The sequence below is a fragment of the Cryptomeria japonica genome, chromosome 5 (assembly GCF_030272615.1).
Source record: "Cryptomeria japonica chromosome 5, Sugi_1.0, whole genome shotgun sequence".
Classification (NCBI taxonomy): domain Eukaryota; kingdom Viridiplantae; phylum Streptophyta; class Pinopsida; order Cupressales; family Cupressaceae; genus Cryptomeria; species Cryptomeria japonica.
Genome location: NC_081409.1, coordinates 739893929 through 739910051, shown reverse-complemented (window position 1 = coordinate 739910051; position 16123 = coordinate 739893929). Strand labels below are relative to the sequence as shown.

Here is a 16123-nt window from a genome sequence, read left to right as displayed (position 1 = left end):
GCTCTTGATATTGTTTTCAACTTGCAAAAAAAATTTGGTGGAAAATTTTTAAGCCGTTTGTGAGATATGATCAAATCTCTCCAAGATCTTGATTTTGTGTCGAAAACCCTAGCCGCACAAGGTTATTCTCCAAATTGTTTTACAAAACAGCAATATAGGGTTAGAAAAATCTGCAAAAAAAAATAGATCTAACAAAAATCTATGTCCCACGGGGCGTGCCAAAATGTATATGGTGAAAATGGATACAACAATATTGAAAGACTAAATGAATTCAACCACAAAACCCCAGCCTAACAATAACAAAGATCCACCATAACATATGAAGATTACCTAAGACAATGCAAATCAAATGAAATCACAAAGATTATACCATCACATGTCCAATAGGGTTTGAATCTTCATTCTTCCTATCTCCATTGATCTTGCTTGATATATGTGTTCTCAGATTTTATATGTGCACAAGAGCTCAATAAAGAATGAAAATGTGGTTGCAAGTAAGATCGCATATGCAAGTTCGAAAGCATAGTCGGGGCTGAATGCATAGTGAGTTAGTTAGGGTGCATAGATTGATTAGGGTTGATAATGGAGGAAGCATCTCCTTATATAGAAGACACTATAAGAAATGGAGGGATAAGATTGAGAGGTGTAAAAGAGGTCAGCTATATGATTAGAGGGTAGGTAGAGAAAATAATAAAATAATAAGAGGGTAGGTAGTGTAGGAATTAAGAGACGAATGACATGTATCATAGGTGGAAAAGGTTAATGAATTAAATAAATAAATAAATATTTATTTAATTAATAGAAGAAGTGGGATCAATTAAATAAATAAGATATTTATTTAATTTAAAAAAATGATAATTTAAATAAATAAAAGTATTTATTTAAATGAGAAATAAGGCTAGAAGAAGATAAATGAATTAATTAAATAAATAAAGATTTATTTAATTAATAGAAGAATTAGGCTAAAATAATTAAATAAATAAAATATTTATTTAATTAGACATGACAATTTTAGGCATCTACAGTCCCATTTCTAACACACAATATCCTCTCCCTTGACTCTCGTGGTTCTAGGTGCAAGAGAAAAGTGTTTTTAATGCTCAAAATTTTTATTTTTAAGAGATGCCTGCCAAGAGACACATCACTCTTGGGAACGACCTTGCATGGTAAATCCTTCAAGCCGCTATAGAAATCAGGTGAGAGAAAAAGCTATAGCCTTGGGTGTAGCTGTTCCTATAGTGTAACCTTCCAAAACGAAATATGGGCTCCACCACAAGTTACACGGGTCTTAAGTGAGTCACTACAGAATGAACTTACGTCCAAAAACATCGAACATTGCTAGAAACCTTTTATTATAGAAGCCCACCTATTCTATTGATTGAGGATATTTGTTAAAAGTTCAGTGCAAGAGCATAGATGGTTTTGCTCCCAAGATACTCACCATACATATTTCTTTGAGTAGAAACAAGGATTTTTGAAAAGCTACTTGTAGCTTTCTGAAAGTGGTGACTCCCCTATCATAGGGATCATCTATTTGTTATGCTCATGCAAGACTTAGTATATCACATCTTTACCTACCACGAAAGGATTCATAAGGTATGTAGTACCAAAGTCAAAGAAATATTAAGATGTGGGTTGAAAATATCGCAACTGGCCATTGACCTTAGGGATAAAAAGTGTTTGAGTTGTCTTCATTTTGTGTTAGACCAGTAAAAATTTGAGCCGACTTCAGGCTTTGGGAAACATTAAATACATTTGTAAAAAGGGTAAAAAAGTTCATGATTGGGTTGATTTAGACCCACACCTATTTTTGCTTTTTGTTGAAAAAGGGCAAGGTTATTATGCTTGTGTGCTTGAGGTGTTTTCTTGTCAAAGAAATTCAAAACAATTTTAAACCAAGTATTCAACCAACAAATTTACATCCAACATTGATAAACAAAACAACATTAACAAGTGAAACAAGTATCAGTTTGTATGACCATCACTCATATCTTGAGAAAAAGGAGTCTTCATCAAAAGACCACATTGAAAAAGAGACAATTGGGTTCAAAATCTCTAATCAAAAGAAGGAAGTTTTCCTATATCAATAGACAATTTTTTCTCTCGCACAAAGCCTTCTTGTGTCATATGCACTTGTATCTTCAAGGAAAATCCAATGAATTTGACGAAGAGCCTTTGAAAAATAGAGCTTTTACTCAGTATAGAGCATTGGATTATCACAAAAACAACGGGGGCAAGATCAATCCTACTTTATTTCCAAAAATCTATATCACATACAACGAAGCTCGAGGGGAACCACCGACCCCTGAAAGAGAGGAAGAAGTAGAAACCCCCTTTGTAACAAAAAGTTTTTATTGAGGTACATATTCTATCCACTTTCACCTTCATACATCACAAATCCATTCAACTCTCAAAACACAAAGAGGTCTTGTCCCGAGTTCTTTTAAAATATTGCTGAAATCAAACTAACAAGTCACTTTTAGGGTGTCTCTACATCTAGGATTAATCATCCTAAGAGGCATTTCTACATAGGTAAAAACTAGTTTATGAGTGCATCCTCTCATTGCTAGGTAGCTTGGTTTGTAACACATCTTAAACCTTGCTATACCTCATCATATCAAAATTGTTGAAAAACACAAGAGCAATTCACAAAGAACTTTGTTAAACATCCAACCTTCAGTGTTAGAGATCCATCTTCCAACAAAAATTTCACAAAACTTGTCTCTCATCAAACATTTCATCAACACCTCATAATCGCTTTCACCAACCTCAAACTTTCAAGAACATGGCTCACACAAGATCAATGAGAAATCGACAACCAGAGATTGAAGAGGAGGAAGAAAACCTCAACGATTTTCATGAGGCCGTTGGAGGAGGCACTAATGATGAAGAAACCAACACTCCCACTCCCAAAGATATAGAAAGAGCACAAAATAATCCCAAATTCAATAGACTCTTTGATGAAATCCTTAGAAACAATGCAAATGCTCATTTTTTGGGACTTGCTCAAGAGGGTGCCAAACTACCCTCTGACTTTGATACCGCACAAATACGACAAACATTTGAGCAACAATACCATCACGATGATGGAAGAGGTAGAGATTACTTCTGCTATGACCTTAATCATCAAGGGAATCTTGCACCTCCTCCTACTTCATAAATAGACATGTTGAGACAACAAGTAGAAAATCTGCTCAATAACTCAATAATGGTGTGAAGACTATGCTGTTTTCACTTAATGATATTTGTCCCTATCCTTTTGATAGGAATGTGCTTATGCCACCTTTTCCTCAAGGGTTCGAAACACCAAAATTTGAAAAGTATAGGGGAAAAGGAGATCCTAGGGATCATGTACGAGAATTTCACTTAGCTTGTTTAGAGGTGGCCTATGAGGACACATATCTAATGCACCTCTTTCCTTAAAGTTTGGGAGGCACAACCACACAATGGTTTTCACAATTACTAGGTGGCATTAGAACATTTGAGGAACTCATCCAAAAGTTCATCACTCATTATGCACATGACATAGAAGGAGATGTTACCATGGCAAATTTATGCAACACCAAACAAAAACTAGGGTAGTTGTTCTCAACTTTCTTGCAACGGTGGAGGCAATTGTCTAGCAGATGTTCTCTTCATTTACCTAAGCAAGAACTAGTGGAAATATTCATTTCCAAATTGAATGATGAGATGGAATTCCATTTAGACATGAAGGGTACAAAATCCTTTGAAGAGATGATCACTCAAGGACTAAAATGTGAAAGAGCCCTCATCAAAAAGGGACTTATCAAAATCTACAATGAACCCAAAGATGGCCCTTGTCCACATTATAATAGTGAAAACCAAATTTTTGGAACAATAACAAGAACATTGTTAATGATGGGATACTGTATGCACGAACATTAAATATTTCACAACCTATGGTTAGGTTTGCAAGACAAAATCCCCCTCCTAAAAAGAACACCATCACTAATCCTCAAAATCAAGGTCGCAATGCGCCACAAGAAGAACCAAAACAAAGGCAACAAAACTACAAGACAAAATGCACATACACACCCTTAGAGGAACCCATCAAAACAATATTGCATCAATTAGTCTCTTCCAATCTTGCGACCTTACCAAAAACCTCTAACTATGAGACTCAAGTCAAGCCTCCATGGTGGAGAGATAATGAACATTGGGTAATTTTCACCAAGGAAGAGGGCATAAAATGAGCAATTGCCATTGATTGAAAGATCTTGGTCAAGATCTTATTGATAGAGGAGAAATTGAAATAGAAGGACATGACCCTAAACATCCAATGATGATCATTTAATGTTCAAGAATCCACTTCTATCACATGATCAAAGGGGTCCTTCCACCTTAGGGTGAAACACAGATACTACTACTAATTATACACAAGCTGCATATAATTATACTGTGAATCACCTCTATGATGCTGATGAACAAGTTGCAACTCTCACCATCAAAGATCCAAATCCTGCATGCAACATTGTTACATGTTGTAGAAAGATTACCATTTGAGCGACACCACAAGGAACGACACCCCTGCCCAAGCAATATAATCTTGTGGAGCAATTGGATAAAACACCCGCCCTTATTTCCATATTAGAGCTTTTGTGCTTATCTCCTTTACATAAAAAAATCTTGGATCAAGCTCTCCAAGAAGTGTCAGTGCCCACCAACCTCAACACAGATAAATTTCAAGCCATGGTTGGTAGTCTCAAGTCATCACCATGCCTCACTTTTTTGGAAAGTGACAATGCTTACTTCCAACAACCACATAATGCCTCCCTCCATATTGAAGGATTTGTAAACCAACATAGAATCAAGTGAGTCTTGATTGACAATGGAGCCAACTTGAATATATGCACCTTGTAGTTGGTCACAACACTGGTTTATGTCGTAGAATAAGTGGATTCCAGCAAAAAGATAACCATTAAAGCCTATGATGATGCAAAGCGTTCTTCCAGAGGAGCTGTTGTATTACCTATCAGAGTGGGGCTAGTGGTGAAGCATATAGTCTGGCGAGTTCTAGAATTTCCTTTGCCATATAATCTATTGTTAGGAAGACCTTACATACATGCCATGCAAGCCATTCCATCCACCTATCACCAATGTATCAAGTTTCCCCATAATGGTGTAGAAATCACAATCCTTGGCGATGCAAATCCATTTGCATATTGTAATAATATTAACCATCAACCAGAGATCACCGTACCTAACAACAGAGAAGCTATCCTTTCCACATCATATGTTAATCCAGCCTCTCTTTCTAGCTCAATCACCCCTATACCAAAGCAAGAGAAAAGTTGAAAATGAAAATGGCTGAGGAAGGTCCTGGGGAATATAATCTTAGCCAACTCTTTTATGTTGGGCAATTACTCACCTCCCCTAAACTCATGGCAAACCCCAAAAGTTGCTTCAAACACCACTAGCTAAAAGAACTTGCAGTTTGGTGCAATTCATCCCTAGTAAAATTCAAGAGGAGGAAACCATGGATGAGGACCTGGCAGAATGGATCTACAAAGACCCTATCAACAAAGAAATCCCAAAGGCTAAGCTTTCCACTGACAAATATGGCAAAGGCCTCACTATCATGCAAAGAATGGGCTATGATGGCCAAAGTGCTTTGGGACATTGCAAACAAGGATGACACGAGCCCTTACAACCTGAGTTGAAACCCAAAGATAAAATTGGAGTAGGTTTTCAAAAGGAATCTCTTCCTAAGCTTAGATTCAAAGGAAAACCCAACAAACCCATGTATCAGCCAGTTACTCCAAAGAGGCCATTCTTAATTATCTCCGTGACATCAAAAACACCATCTGCACCAATAAAACTGATAATCCCATTAGTAGCATCAAAGCCATCAGCAACATCAACAACACCAATAATCCCATCAGTAGCATCAGTAGCACCAACTGTACCAACAACACAAATACTACCAACAACATCATCAATAGCACCAACAACCCCATCAACAACACCAACAATCCCACCTCTAAAAGTGCATAAACTCGTGACCAATACACTCTTCAATTCAAAAGACATGCCATCCTGGTACAATAATCAGATGTTAGAGAGTGATTCTGAGATAGACTCACATGAGTGGGAATGAGATTCAGTGAATCTAAATACATCAGATGAGGAAAACACATTACTTCCACCACCTCGTAAAGATATCCCAGTTTATGGAGAGGCATGGATTAAAACCTTTTGGGTTCTTGAGCAAGAAGCAACTTCCACGGGCCCTATGTCAAATCCTACACTAGAATCTAACAAGGAGAGTACCATCGATGAGCTTCACTCATCTATATTAACCCTCACCGATGCCTCCTCTGAACTCAACTTAATTGATGAGGTAATGCCTATCATCCACCCCGAACTCATCGACTGGAACTAACCAAATCTCCCATGTCTTGATCACTTCCAAAATGATGAGGCGCTCATAGACTTTTTAGAAATATGGGATAACATACCAAGCGGGGATCATAAAGCTGGGGTTTGCCATCAAAATTAACAACGCAACATACTTTGGGGCAGATGCCAAACCTTTCAACTAGAAAAATATCATAGTAAAAATAGATCTTCTAGTGAAAACCACACAATGGCACTTGTTGATCCCAAAAAAGTAAAAATAAAGAGCATATCCAAAGGTGAAAACCTCTCCGAGGCACTTGAGGATGAAAGGTTTGACATCCTCCCCTTTAGTACAAATCAAGAGAGATTGACGATCCTAATCGAAGAAACAAAAGAATTCAATGTGGGGACCCCTGAGACTCCTCACCAAATACATTTGGAATCTCTATTAACTCCAGAGGAATGACCAAAATTTGTGGAATTCTTCTAGAAGCATCCAATCAACTTCACATGGTCTTATGCAGACATGCCTAGCTTAGATCCTGATTTGGTCATGCATCACCTAACTGTAGCAAAAGGAGATAAACTTGTTAAGAAAAAGCTTAGAAAGATGCACCCACAAATTACTATTCTTGTGAAGGCTGAAATAAAAAATCTCCTGGATGTTGGTTTCATCAGACCAATAGATTATGTAGAGTGGATATCCAATATCATACCTATTGGTAAACCTAATGAGGGCATCCGTATCTGTACTGACTTCAAAGATTTGAATAAGGCATGCCCTAAAGATGTCTTCCCCTTACCAAACATCGACATGATTATCTATTTAACAATGGGTCATGCAATTCTTTCTCTGATGGATGGGTTTTCAGGTTACAACCAAATCAAGATTGCTCTAGAGGATCAACGCAAAATTGCTTTCACATTTCCATGGGGAACATACTATTGGATTGTGATGCCATTTGGTCTAAAGAATGCAAGGGCAACATGTAAAGAAGCCATGACTACCATCTTTCACAATATGATGTACACCATAATGGAAGATTATGTCAATGATTTACTAGCTAAATCATTAACAAGAGAGGGTCATCTGGCAATACTGGGTAAAATCTTTGATAGATTAGAGAAATATCATGTCTATCTCAATCCAAAGAAATGTGTCTTTGAAGTAACCTCTGGGAAGCTCTTAGAATACATTGTCTCAAGCAAATCCATTGAAGTAGATCTGGCGAAAGTCAAAGCAATCATGGACATGCCACCTCCAAAGAACACCAGTCAGTTACAGACACTACAAGGGTGACTACAATCAATTTGAAGATTCATTGCACAATTGGCTGATAAGTGTCATCCCTTCACCCATCTATTACACAAGAATATCCACTTTCAATGGGATACAAAGTGCCAGCAAGCATTCCAAATGCTTAAAGACTACCTGATGAATACACCGTTGTTGATCCCACTAGATCCAAGTAGACCTCTATTGCTGTATATTTTAGCTACAAATACGGAATTAGGAGTACTTCTAGCACAAAACAATGTTGAAGGCAAAGAATGTGTTGTATACTATATCTCTCACACATTGGTAGGCTATGAACTCAATTACACACCTATTGAGCAAGCTTGCCTAGCAGTTATCTTGGAAACCACCAAATTGAGGCACTACATGTTAACGTACAAGGTACAACTCATTGCCAAAATAGATCCACTCAAGTACCTACTCAGCAAGGCAACATTGACAGGCTGCTTGGCCAAATGGGTTATGATCTTGAGTGAATTTGGTATAGAGTATGTGGACCGCAAGGCTATCAAGGGGCAAGTTATTGTAGATTAGTTGGCTGATGCACCCCTCGCAGGTGACCATCCTCTTGTTTCCAACTTTCTAGATTAGGAGATCTTCATGATCACAACTACAGAACCTTCGAAGCTATATTTTGATGGCTCATACACTAGACATGGCTTGGGGGTAGGTATTCTTTTTATCAAACCTCAAGGTGACAGCATCTCGAAGTCATACATGCTCACTTTCTCATGCACCAATAATATAGAAGAATATGAGGCCTTGATCAAAGAACTCAAATTGGTTATACAATGTCATCTAAAAGAGCTACAGGTATATGGAGATTCCCAGCTAGTCATCCGATAAGTCACCGATGATTACCAAACTAAGGATGATAAGCTAATGCCGTATAAAAGGATGGTGGATAGTTACAAGGAATAATTTACAACTATCACATTTGAGCAAGTACCCAAAGATCAAAATTGAGATGCCAACGCAATGGCTACAATTGCCTCTCTCCTAGATCTTCCACAAAATTCGACATGCTACGAGTTCTTGGTAGAACAAATTTGGATCCCCACGTATGATATCCCTAAAACTGAAATGATATTGCCTTGTTGGTTCCAAATCCCCATGGTATGATGAGTTCTTCACTTACCTCTGTGATCACACACTTCCTCCTAACCAATCAAATAACCAACAAAAAAACCTTCATTCACCAAACCGCTTGATACACCATCATTGTCGACACCCTATACAAGCGAAGTCTTGATGGTACTCTCCTTCGATATTTGGAACAGGATGAGTTAACAAAAGCTTTGGAAGAGCTACATGAAGGAATTTTTCGGGTTCACTCAAGTGGTCCTTCGCTCGCAAAGAAAATCATGTGTGCTAGATACTATTAGCCCTCCATGGAAAAATACTCCTAATGTTTTGTCAGAAAGTGCAAGAAGTGCCAAATTCAAGGAGACCTGATACATGCACTAGCATAGGAATTACAACCAATCACAACATCATGGCCCTTTTGTCAATGGGGACTTGACCTTGTGGGTGAAATCCATCCATATTCATCCAACAGTCATAAATTTATCATTATTGTCACCGAATACTTCACAAAATGGATCGAAACCATTCCACTTACCCAAGTCATCGACAAGAAGATCACCTCATTCATCCTTAATTACATCATCTACTAGTATGGTGTACCCATATCCATCATCATAGATAACGAGCTTCCTTTCAAAAATCAAGATGTCCATGAACTCTATTAGAAGTTTCACATCCAACACCATTTTTCCACTCTATATTACCCACAAGGCAATGGTCAATCCAAAACATCAAACAAGAACATATTGAGGATCCTAAAAAAAGTCAATGATGCCGGTCGTGATTGGCACATTCGCTTAAATCCTTCACTATGGGTGTATCAAATTAGCATTCGAACCCCTACGGGTGCAACTCCCTACTCACTGGTTTATGGAGCAGAATCCCTCTTGCCTATTGAGGTTGAAATACCATCTCTACGGGTCTCCTTGCACAATATGATAGATGATGAAGCATACCGAGTCTCCCATTTTCAGGATTTGGAACTGGTTGATGAAAGGCAACAATTTGCATACAACCACCTAAAGGCCTATCAACAATGCATACGAAGAAGCTACAATCATCGAGTCAAACCTCACACATTTGAGGTAGGAGATCTTGATCTTAGGGAAATCCTCGCAACCAACCAAACAGAGAACATTAGGGCAAGTTTGAATGCAACTGGTTGGGTCCATATGTTATCACTATTTGTATTCGGGTCTAGGGCATATCAATTGGCAACTTTAGAAGGAGAACCACTACCAGATCCGATCAACAACATGCACCTCAAATGGTTTCATACATAAGCTGTGTAGAGCACCATGCTCCTCTAAATATATCAAAAAATACCAAAAAAACATTCAGAAAAATGTCTTGAAGAAAATACAAAAATAAATAAATAAAAAAAATCAAGAAAATAGTAAAGAAAAATCATTCATCCAAACGGTGAAAACCACTACGGTGGCACATTGGGTAATTACGATGGTGAAATCCTGGAAAATAGGTGCCATTCATAAAGGCTATGGCTCCATTGTCTTTTAGACTCGTTGCGATCATATCCATTGCATCCATTCATCTATCATTCAAACCATGGCTTGTCATTGATCTACAATTAGGGTTAGTACTTCATGTGTCCTACATCCCACTTTCATAGCGACGTTTAAACTGGGGGAAATGCTCTTAAACTAATGATGGAAGTGGATTATACATTACTTGTGATTCATTGAGTTCCTCATTAAAAATTGGCTAGAAATATACCAAAAACATTCGTTAAAATTCAAAAAATACCCAAAACATTAAAAAACACTCACAAAATCCAAAAAACATGTCAAAACATCAAAAATCAATAAAAAACATTACAATATATAAAATTATTTATACATACACATCGCAACAGAAACCAAACAAAATATTTTTGAGCTACTCAAACAATGATCACTTATCAAATCAATCAACCAAGTCAAAACATCTGCACACAACCGTCTTCACAAGGATGCATCCTTCACAAATAAGACATGATAACATTTTCTTTGACAAGAAAATTTTGTTTAGCTAATAAGCACTTGGTCGATTTATTATTTCTTTATTTTCATTAGGTTCCTATGCTACTCTAGGATATCCACAAGTGATTAGAGTAGTCGGGATGGTTCCTAATATATTTTTGTTTGCTATCTACGGATTGTTCCAATGAAGTTCAAGGGCATGTACTAATGGTGTCTACGTGGGAAGTTCACTAAGCTACGTGATCATATGCAAAATTACAGTCAGAGATCACTATGGCTTACTGACTACAACATATACCTTGACCATTTGCACATGAACCAAAATGGAGGGTAACGTTTCCTTGCCTACGATGCTTTCTTACAGGTGAAATGCTCAAACTTGGTTCCTACTACCTTGGCCAAGAATGATACTACCATGCTTGATGATGAAAATTAAGCACTATGAATAATCTATGGAACATCATTTCATCTCATCTGTATATATTGCATTCTATTGCATTCCATCCATCCATACATCCATATTGCTGCATATCATTCATACATAATAATAACAATGGATACTCTTTTTATTTTCATTTTTTATCTTCTTCCACAGGAATGAGTCCTAGGTCCTCCATACCTTCTATCTAACATTGAACCCCCCCACCCTACCCATATCGATCATCAACATCACATTCCCTACATCGTGTCCTATCAACCCAATCAAGACACATTCATCACCGTCCATCTCTAACAGGAGGGGTTGCGCTTCCCATCCTAGGTCATCCTATAATCCAAGCAAGTTACTCTATCTACACATGTACATTGACTCACGCACACCTAGACTATCAATAGATACTTTTCTGATCAAGTATCTTTGGGTCTCAACAGGTAATCGATTATGGCAATCCTAGAATACAACATGCATTTATCACAATGACCTAGTCTTAATGGGGTTGCTATGATTCACCACAAAAACATACAACACAAACACTATCAATTAATCAACCAATCAAACACAATCGAAACGAACAATTACATCAATTATCTAAGTGTCTCAACGAGTATTTTGCTTTAGATACCTTGACTTCATCGGGAAATTACATCAATTGTCTAAAGTCACAATAGGTCATTTTGACTCACTTACTCAGACTTTATCCTATCCAAGCGAACAACTAACATCAATTGTCACGCTTTGACTCAACTAGGGCAATTCAAGTGATTGCACCAGATTGTCCAACCAAATTTGATCAATTGTATAGTATCAATCAAAAGTACAAACACCACATTTGCACTGTGACCCTCGTGTACTTTCGAGGCTTGCCGTTTCTCCGTATTCACCCCAATTTCTCCCATTCTTTCACCATTCTTTCTAATTTCTTCTATTCTACCCCCTCCAACTTCTTTCTCTTTTTTGAGAGATCACCCAATTTTTAAAATTTTTTTGGCCCATCTCTCGAGGGGGCATACCACCCATTAAATTAACATTTATGGGGCATATTTCTTCACACCTATCTTTCTTTCTTTGAAACAATGTGATAAACCACACCATCTCAAAGAGAGGCAAATGTAGATACATAAATATGTCCACTTAATTAAATGAATATTTAATATTTATTTGATTATTTTAATCATCAATCAACAATTAATTAAATTAATATTTAATTAATTCTTTCTCAACCTCTTCTTCTATTAACTAAATAAATTATTTAGTTTATTTAAATTAATTCATTTAACCACACTCTAACAATTAATTAAATGAATAAAACATATTTATTTAATTTAACCCCTTTCCTCATTTAAATAAATAAATAAATATTTATTAAAATCCCTAAACTACCCCCCCCCCCCCCCACTTGCATTCTCCTACAAATGCAAGTTGCACTATTTTGGTTGAAAGAAAGTAATTTTATTTTAATTAAAATCCTATTTTCTATCACCCACTTGCATCCTAAACCCATTCTAGATTCTTCTAAACCATTCTAAATTAGCCTAACCCCATCCCTTAGTTATTGTCACATTCCTAAGCAACTTGAAGTCACTTCTCAAAGCCTCAAAGTCTTTGAAAAGCATTAAAGGCTTTATGTCTTCAACAAGTTAACCCCTAATGTCTTCCAAACCATTAATGGTTCTTACATAACCATTAATGGTTAAACTCAACTCACCCATATGGTTAGAGGCTTTCCCTCTAACTCAACCCTCATTTAACTCATGGGTGTCTTTAAGCATTTATTGTTTTGACCATGGTTATCCCCACTAACTCTTGCACAAGAGTTTGTCCATTGGATAAAGGCATTATTCATTGGATAAAAGCTTTATTCATCTAACTCAAGCCTAACCTTACCTCCCAAGGTAAACCTTCATGTCATCTCAAGAATTTAATGCTTGTTCCCTCTTCTCTCAAGCCATCTCATTTTGACATTTGTCATCCCGGGATTGGGTTGAAAGCCCTTACATGGATCATAAACCCATCAATCTTGACCCTTGTTGAGATTATTCAATCTCAACCATCCATTGCCCTATTTTTCCTATAAATAGAGCCCATTCCTTCTTCATCTAGATCCATAAATCTTGTAAGTATCAAACTTATAGTAAATTGGAGAGAGCATTTAGAAGCACTTTTCATTGTTATTTTGGCTAAAATTAACATAGATTAATTAGGTATTTTCTCATATTTAGCTTGTTTGCATTTACATAGTTAGGCATTTTCATAATCTTGAATCTCCATAAGACATCCATAATAGTGCAAAACACTGAGGGCTACACTCATGTGCAACTTGGAGAGGAGAGGAACAAGGGAGGAGAAACTATGAGCATATTGGAGGGCATCTTGGAGGGTTTTGTGTCCTTCTTTCATTTTTGTGTGCTTTCCATAATCTATTTTATATCTCTCTTGGTATGCATGTTTAGGATTGTAGTTTCATTCATCTTTCGCTTTTGATTGCCACTAACAACACTAATGTTTGAATCTTATGTTTCTTGCATCATTTTTAGCATGGATCATTTTGAATATCATTATCAGGCATTGGAAAAGAAATTTGAGAACACAAATTCTTGTATCTACCAATGAAATAAGTCACTTTTTGTTTAACACCTTGTTTACAATTTATTAAATCAGCCAAAGTGATTTTAGGACATAAGTTGTTTTGAAATTGTTGAATAAAAGCATTTGCTAATTGTTGAAAAGAAGTAATAGAATAAGAAGGCAAACAACAATACCATTGTAAAGCCTTATCTATTAATGTTCTAGTAAACAATTTTTCAAGCAATCTTTGATCATGAGAAAAGTCAGTAAACAACGTTTGGAATGTTTTGACATGTGTTAAAGGATCACCTTTTCCATTATAGAGTTCCAATTGAGGGACTTCAACATGTCTTGGAGGTACAACTCTAACAATATCAAGAGAAAGTGGGCTCACAACATGAAATGTGGGCACACTAAACTTGGATTGACTCATATAAGCGATTTGTTGTTGCAATGAAGACACAGTTTGAGCAAGGTTATTAATGGTTGCTTCAGTTGAAGAATTTATGTTAGACATTTTTGATTGAGAAGGTGGTGTGATGTTATTGAAAGAAGGCATTGATTGAGGATAAGGTGGTGGGACACTATGGTAATTAGTTATAGGTGATGATTGCATAGGAAATGGGACACTAAAAGGAGGAGTAAAATGATTGAATTAGTTGCCCCCTTGTGTCACATTGATTGGTTTTAGAGATAATAGGAGTACTCATTGAAGGCATAGATAAATATGGATGATTGAATGAACAAGAGGGATTGCCCCCATGACTAATGGTTGTAGGTATGACATTTTGAGTTTAAGTAGCCATGATGTTTGAAGTGAAAGTAGGAATACTAGGAATAGAATGATTGATTTGTGTAGGAGGTTGTGAATAACCTAGGTTCTCAACACAACTCTTCATAGGCATAACATTAGAATCAACAATGTGAGAAATACCACACAATATATCAATTCCATTCATATCACTTTGAATCATGCATTTTAGGTCTTTAATTAATGGAAGAGCTTCACTATTAGGATATTCTTGAGACATCCATTGTTGGAAATTGTCAAATTGACTGTCTAATTTTGAAAGTTGATCTATGGAAACTCTAGTCAAAGCTTCTTCTTCATCATAGGAGTCAACAATTAGGCAAGTAGATATGCTATTAGGATGTGAGGAATTAGCAATATCCTCATTGTATAAGTCACCCAAATTAGGCTCCATCTCTTTGGGAATTAAACCTTGGGAAGCCTTAATTCTAATGCTTCATCTATTAGGGATAGTATAGGTAGGACTAATAGTTGTAAAACTCATGCACTAGAGAGAAATTTAAAATTTGAATTTGAAATTTGAATTTTGGGAACAAAGTTTGCAAAATTCAAGAAAATGATGATTATACAATTTGAACTTTGTGGAAAGAAGAAATGACACAATCTCCAAGAAATATTTATAATAATAAAACGAGATTGAAATTTAGAATTAGGGCCAATGGGATCCCAGTTAATTTCAAATTTAAGCTTGACAAATTTAAAATCTTAAAATTGGGGCAGATTATAATTAACCACTTAATTTTAAATGTTTCCTTGAAAGTTGTAATGTTGAAATTGGGAAGTGTTTTTGATTTTAGAGGGATCAAAATTTGACAAAATTAACCAATATTTTGGATTTAAGCAATTAAATACAGTCATAACAGTCTCTTGAAATTTCAGGGAAAAAGCCAAGGACCGTGTGTAAGTTATGCACGGTCCTCCCAACTTTTTCAAAAATTTTAGAGATGAAAGCTACGATGATTTGAGAGCTAACCCCAAAAAGTTGATTGATTTTACGATCTCTAGATAGGTGAAATTAAGGTTTGAATTTCAAAATAGGACTCTATTAGGGTTTTGAAAAAGATAAGAAATTGAATTGCAATTTTGAAAAAGGTCAAACCTAATGGATAGGGTCACCTTAAATAATATTTAGAAAACTGAAATTGGTTGAAACTGATTGAAATTTGCACAAAATCCAATTTAATTTAAAAATTAGGGTTTTGAGACCTAACCACTAAATTTTAAAATTTTGAATTTTGGGAAAAGGAGGGAAATTGAAAATTTGAATTTTAGGTAAGAAGATAAGTTTTAAAACAGTCAGAAATCTGAAAATTAAATGTAAATCCAATTTTTGCACAAGTTCAAGTTGATGTTTGAAAATTAGGGTTTTGGCATTAACCACTTAATTTTGTAAACTTGATTTGCAAATTGAACGAGACATTGAAAGAATTGAATTTAACAAGCGGTGTAATTTTCAGATCTAAGACAATAGATAACAATTTTTACAAAACACAAGTTCAATTTTGTAAAGTGAAAAATTGGATCCTAGTGACTCTCCACCTAGGAGAGAGAAAGGAAGTCACTAGGATGATTTTCACTTGGGAGAC

At 36.2% G+C, this 16123-nt stretch overlaps 1 protein-coding gene across 1 annotated transcript in view; it reads right to left on the bottom strand.

Annotated features, from left to right (window-relative positions):
* Positions 1–5766: 5766 nt before the first annotated feature.
* LOC131028895 (ankyrin repeat-containing protein ITN1-like) overlaps positions 5767–16123 on the bottom strand; it is a 43149-nt gene continuing 32792 nt past the window's right edge. The window contains exon 4 of the mRNA XM_059220936.1: positions 5767–5921. Within this exon, the coding sequence (XP_059076919.1) occupies positions 5767–5921 (155 nt within the window). The remainder of the gene's footprint in view (positions 5922–16123) is intronic.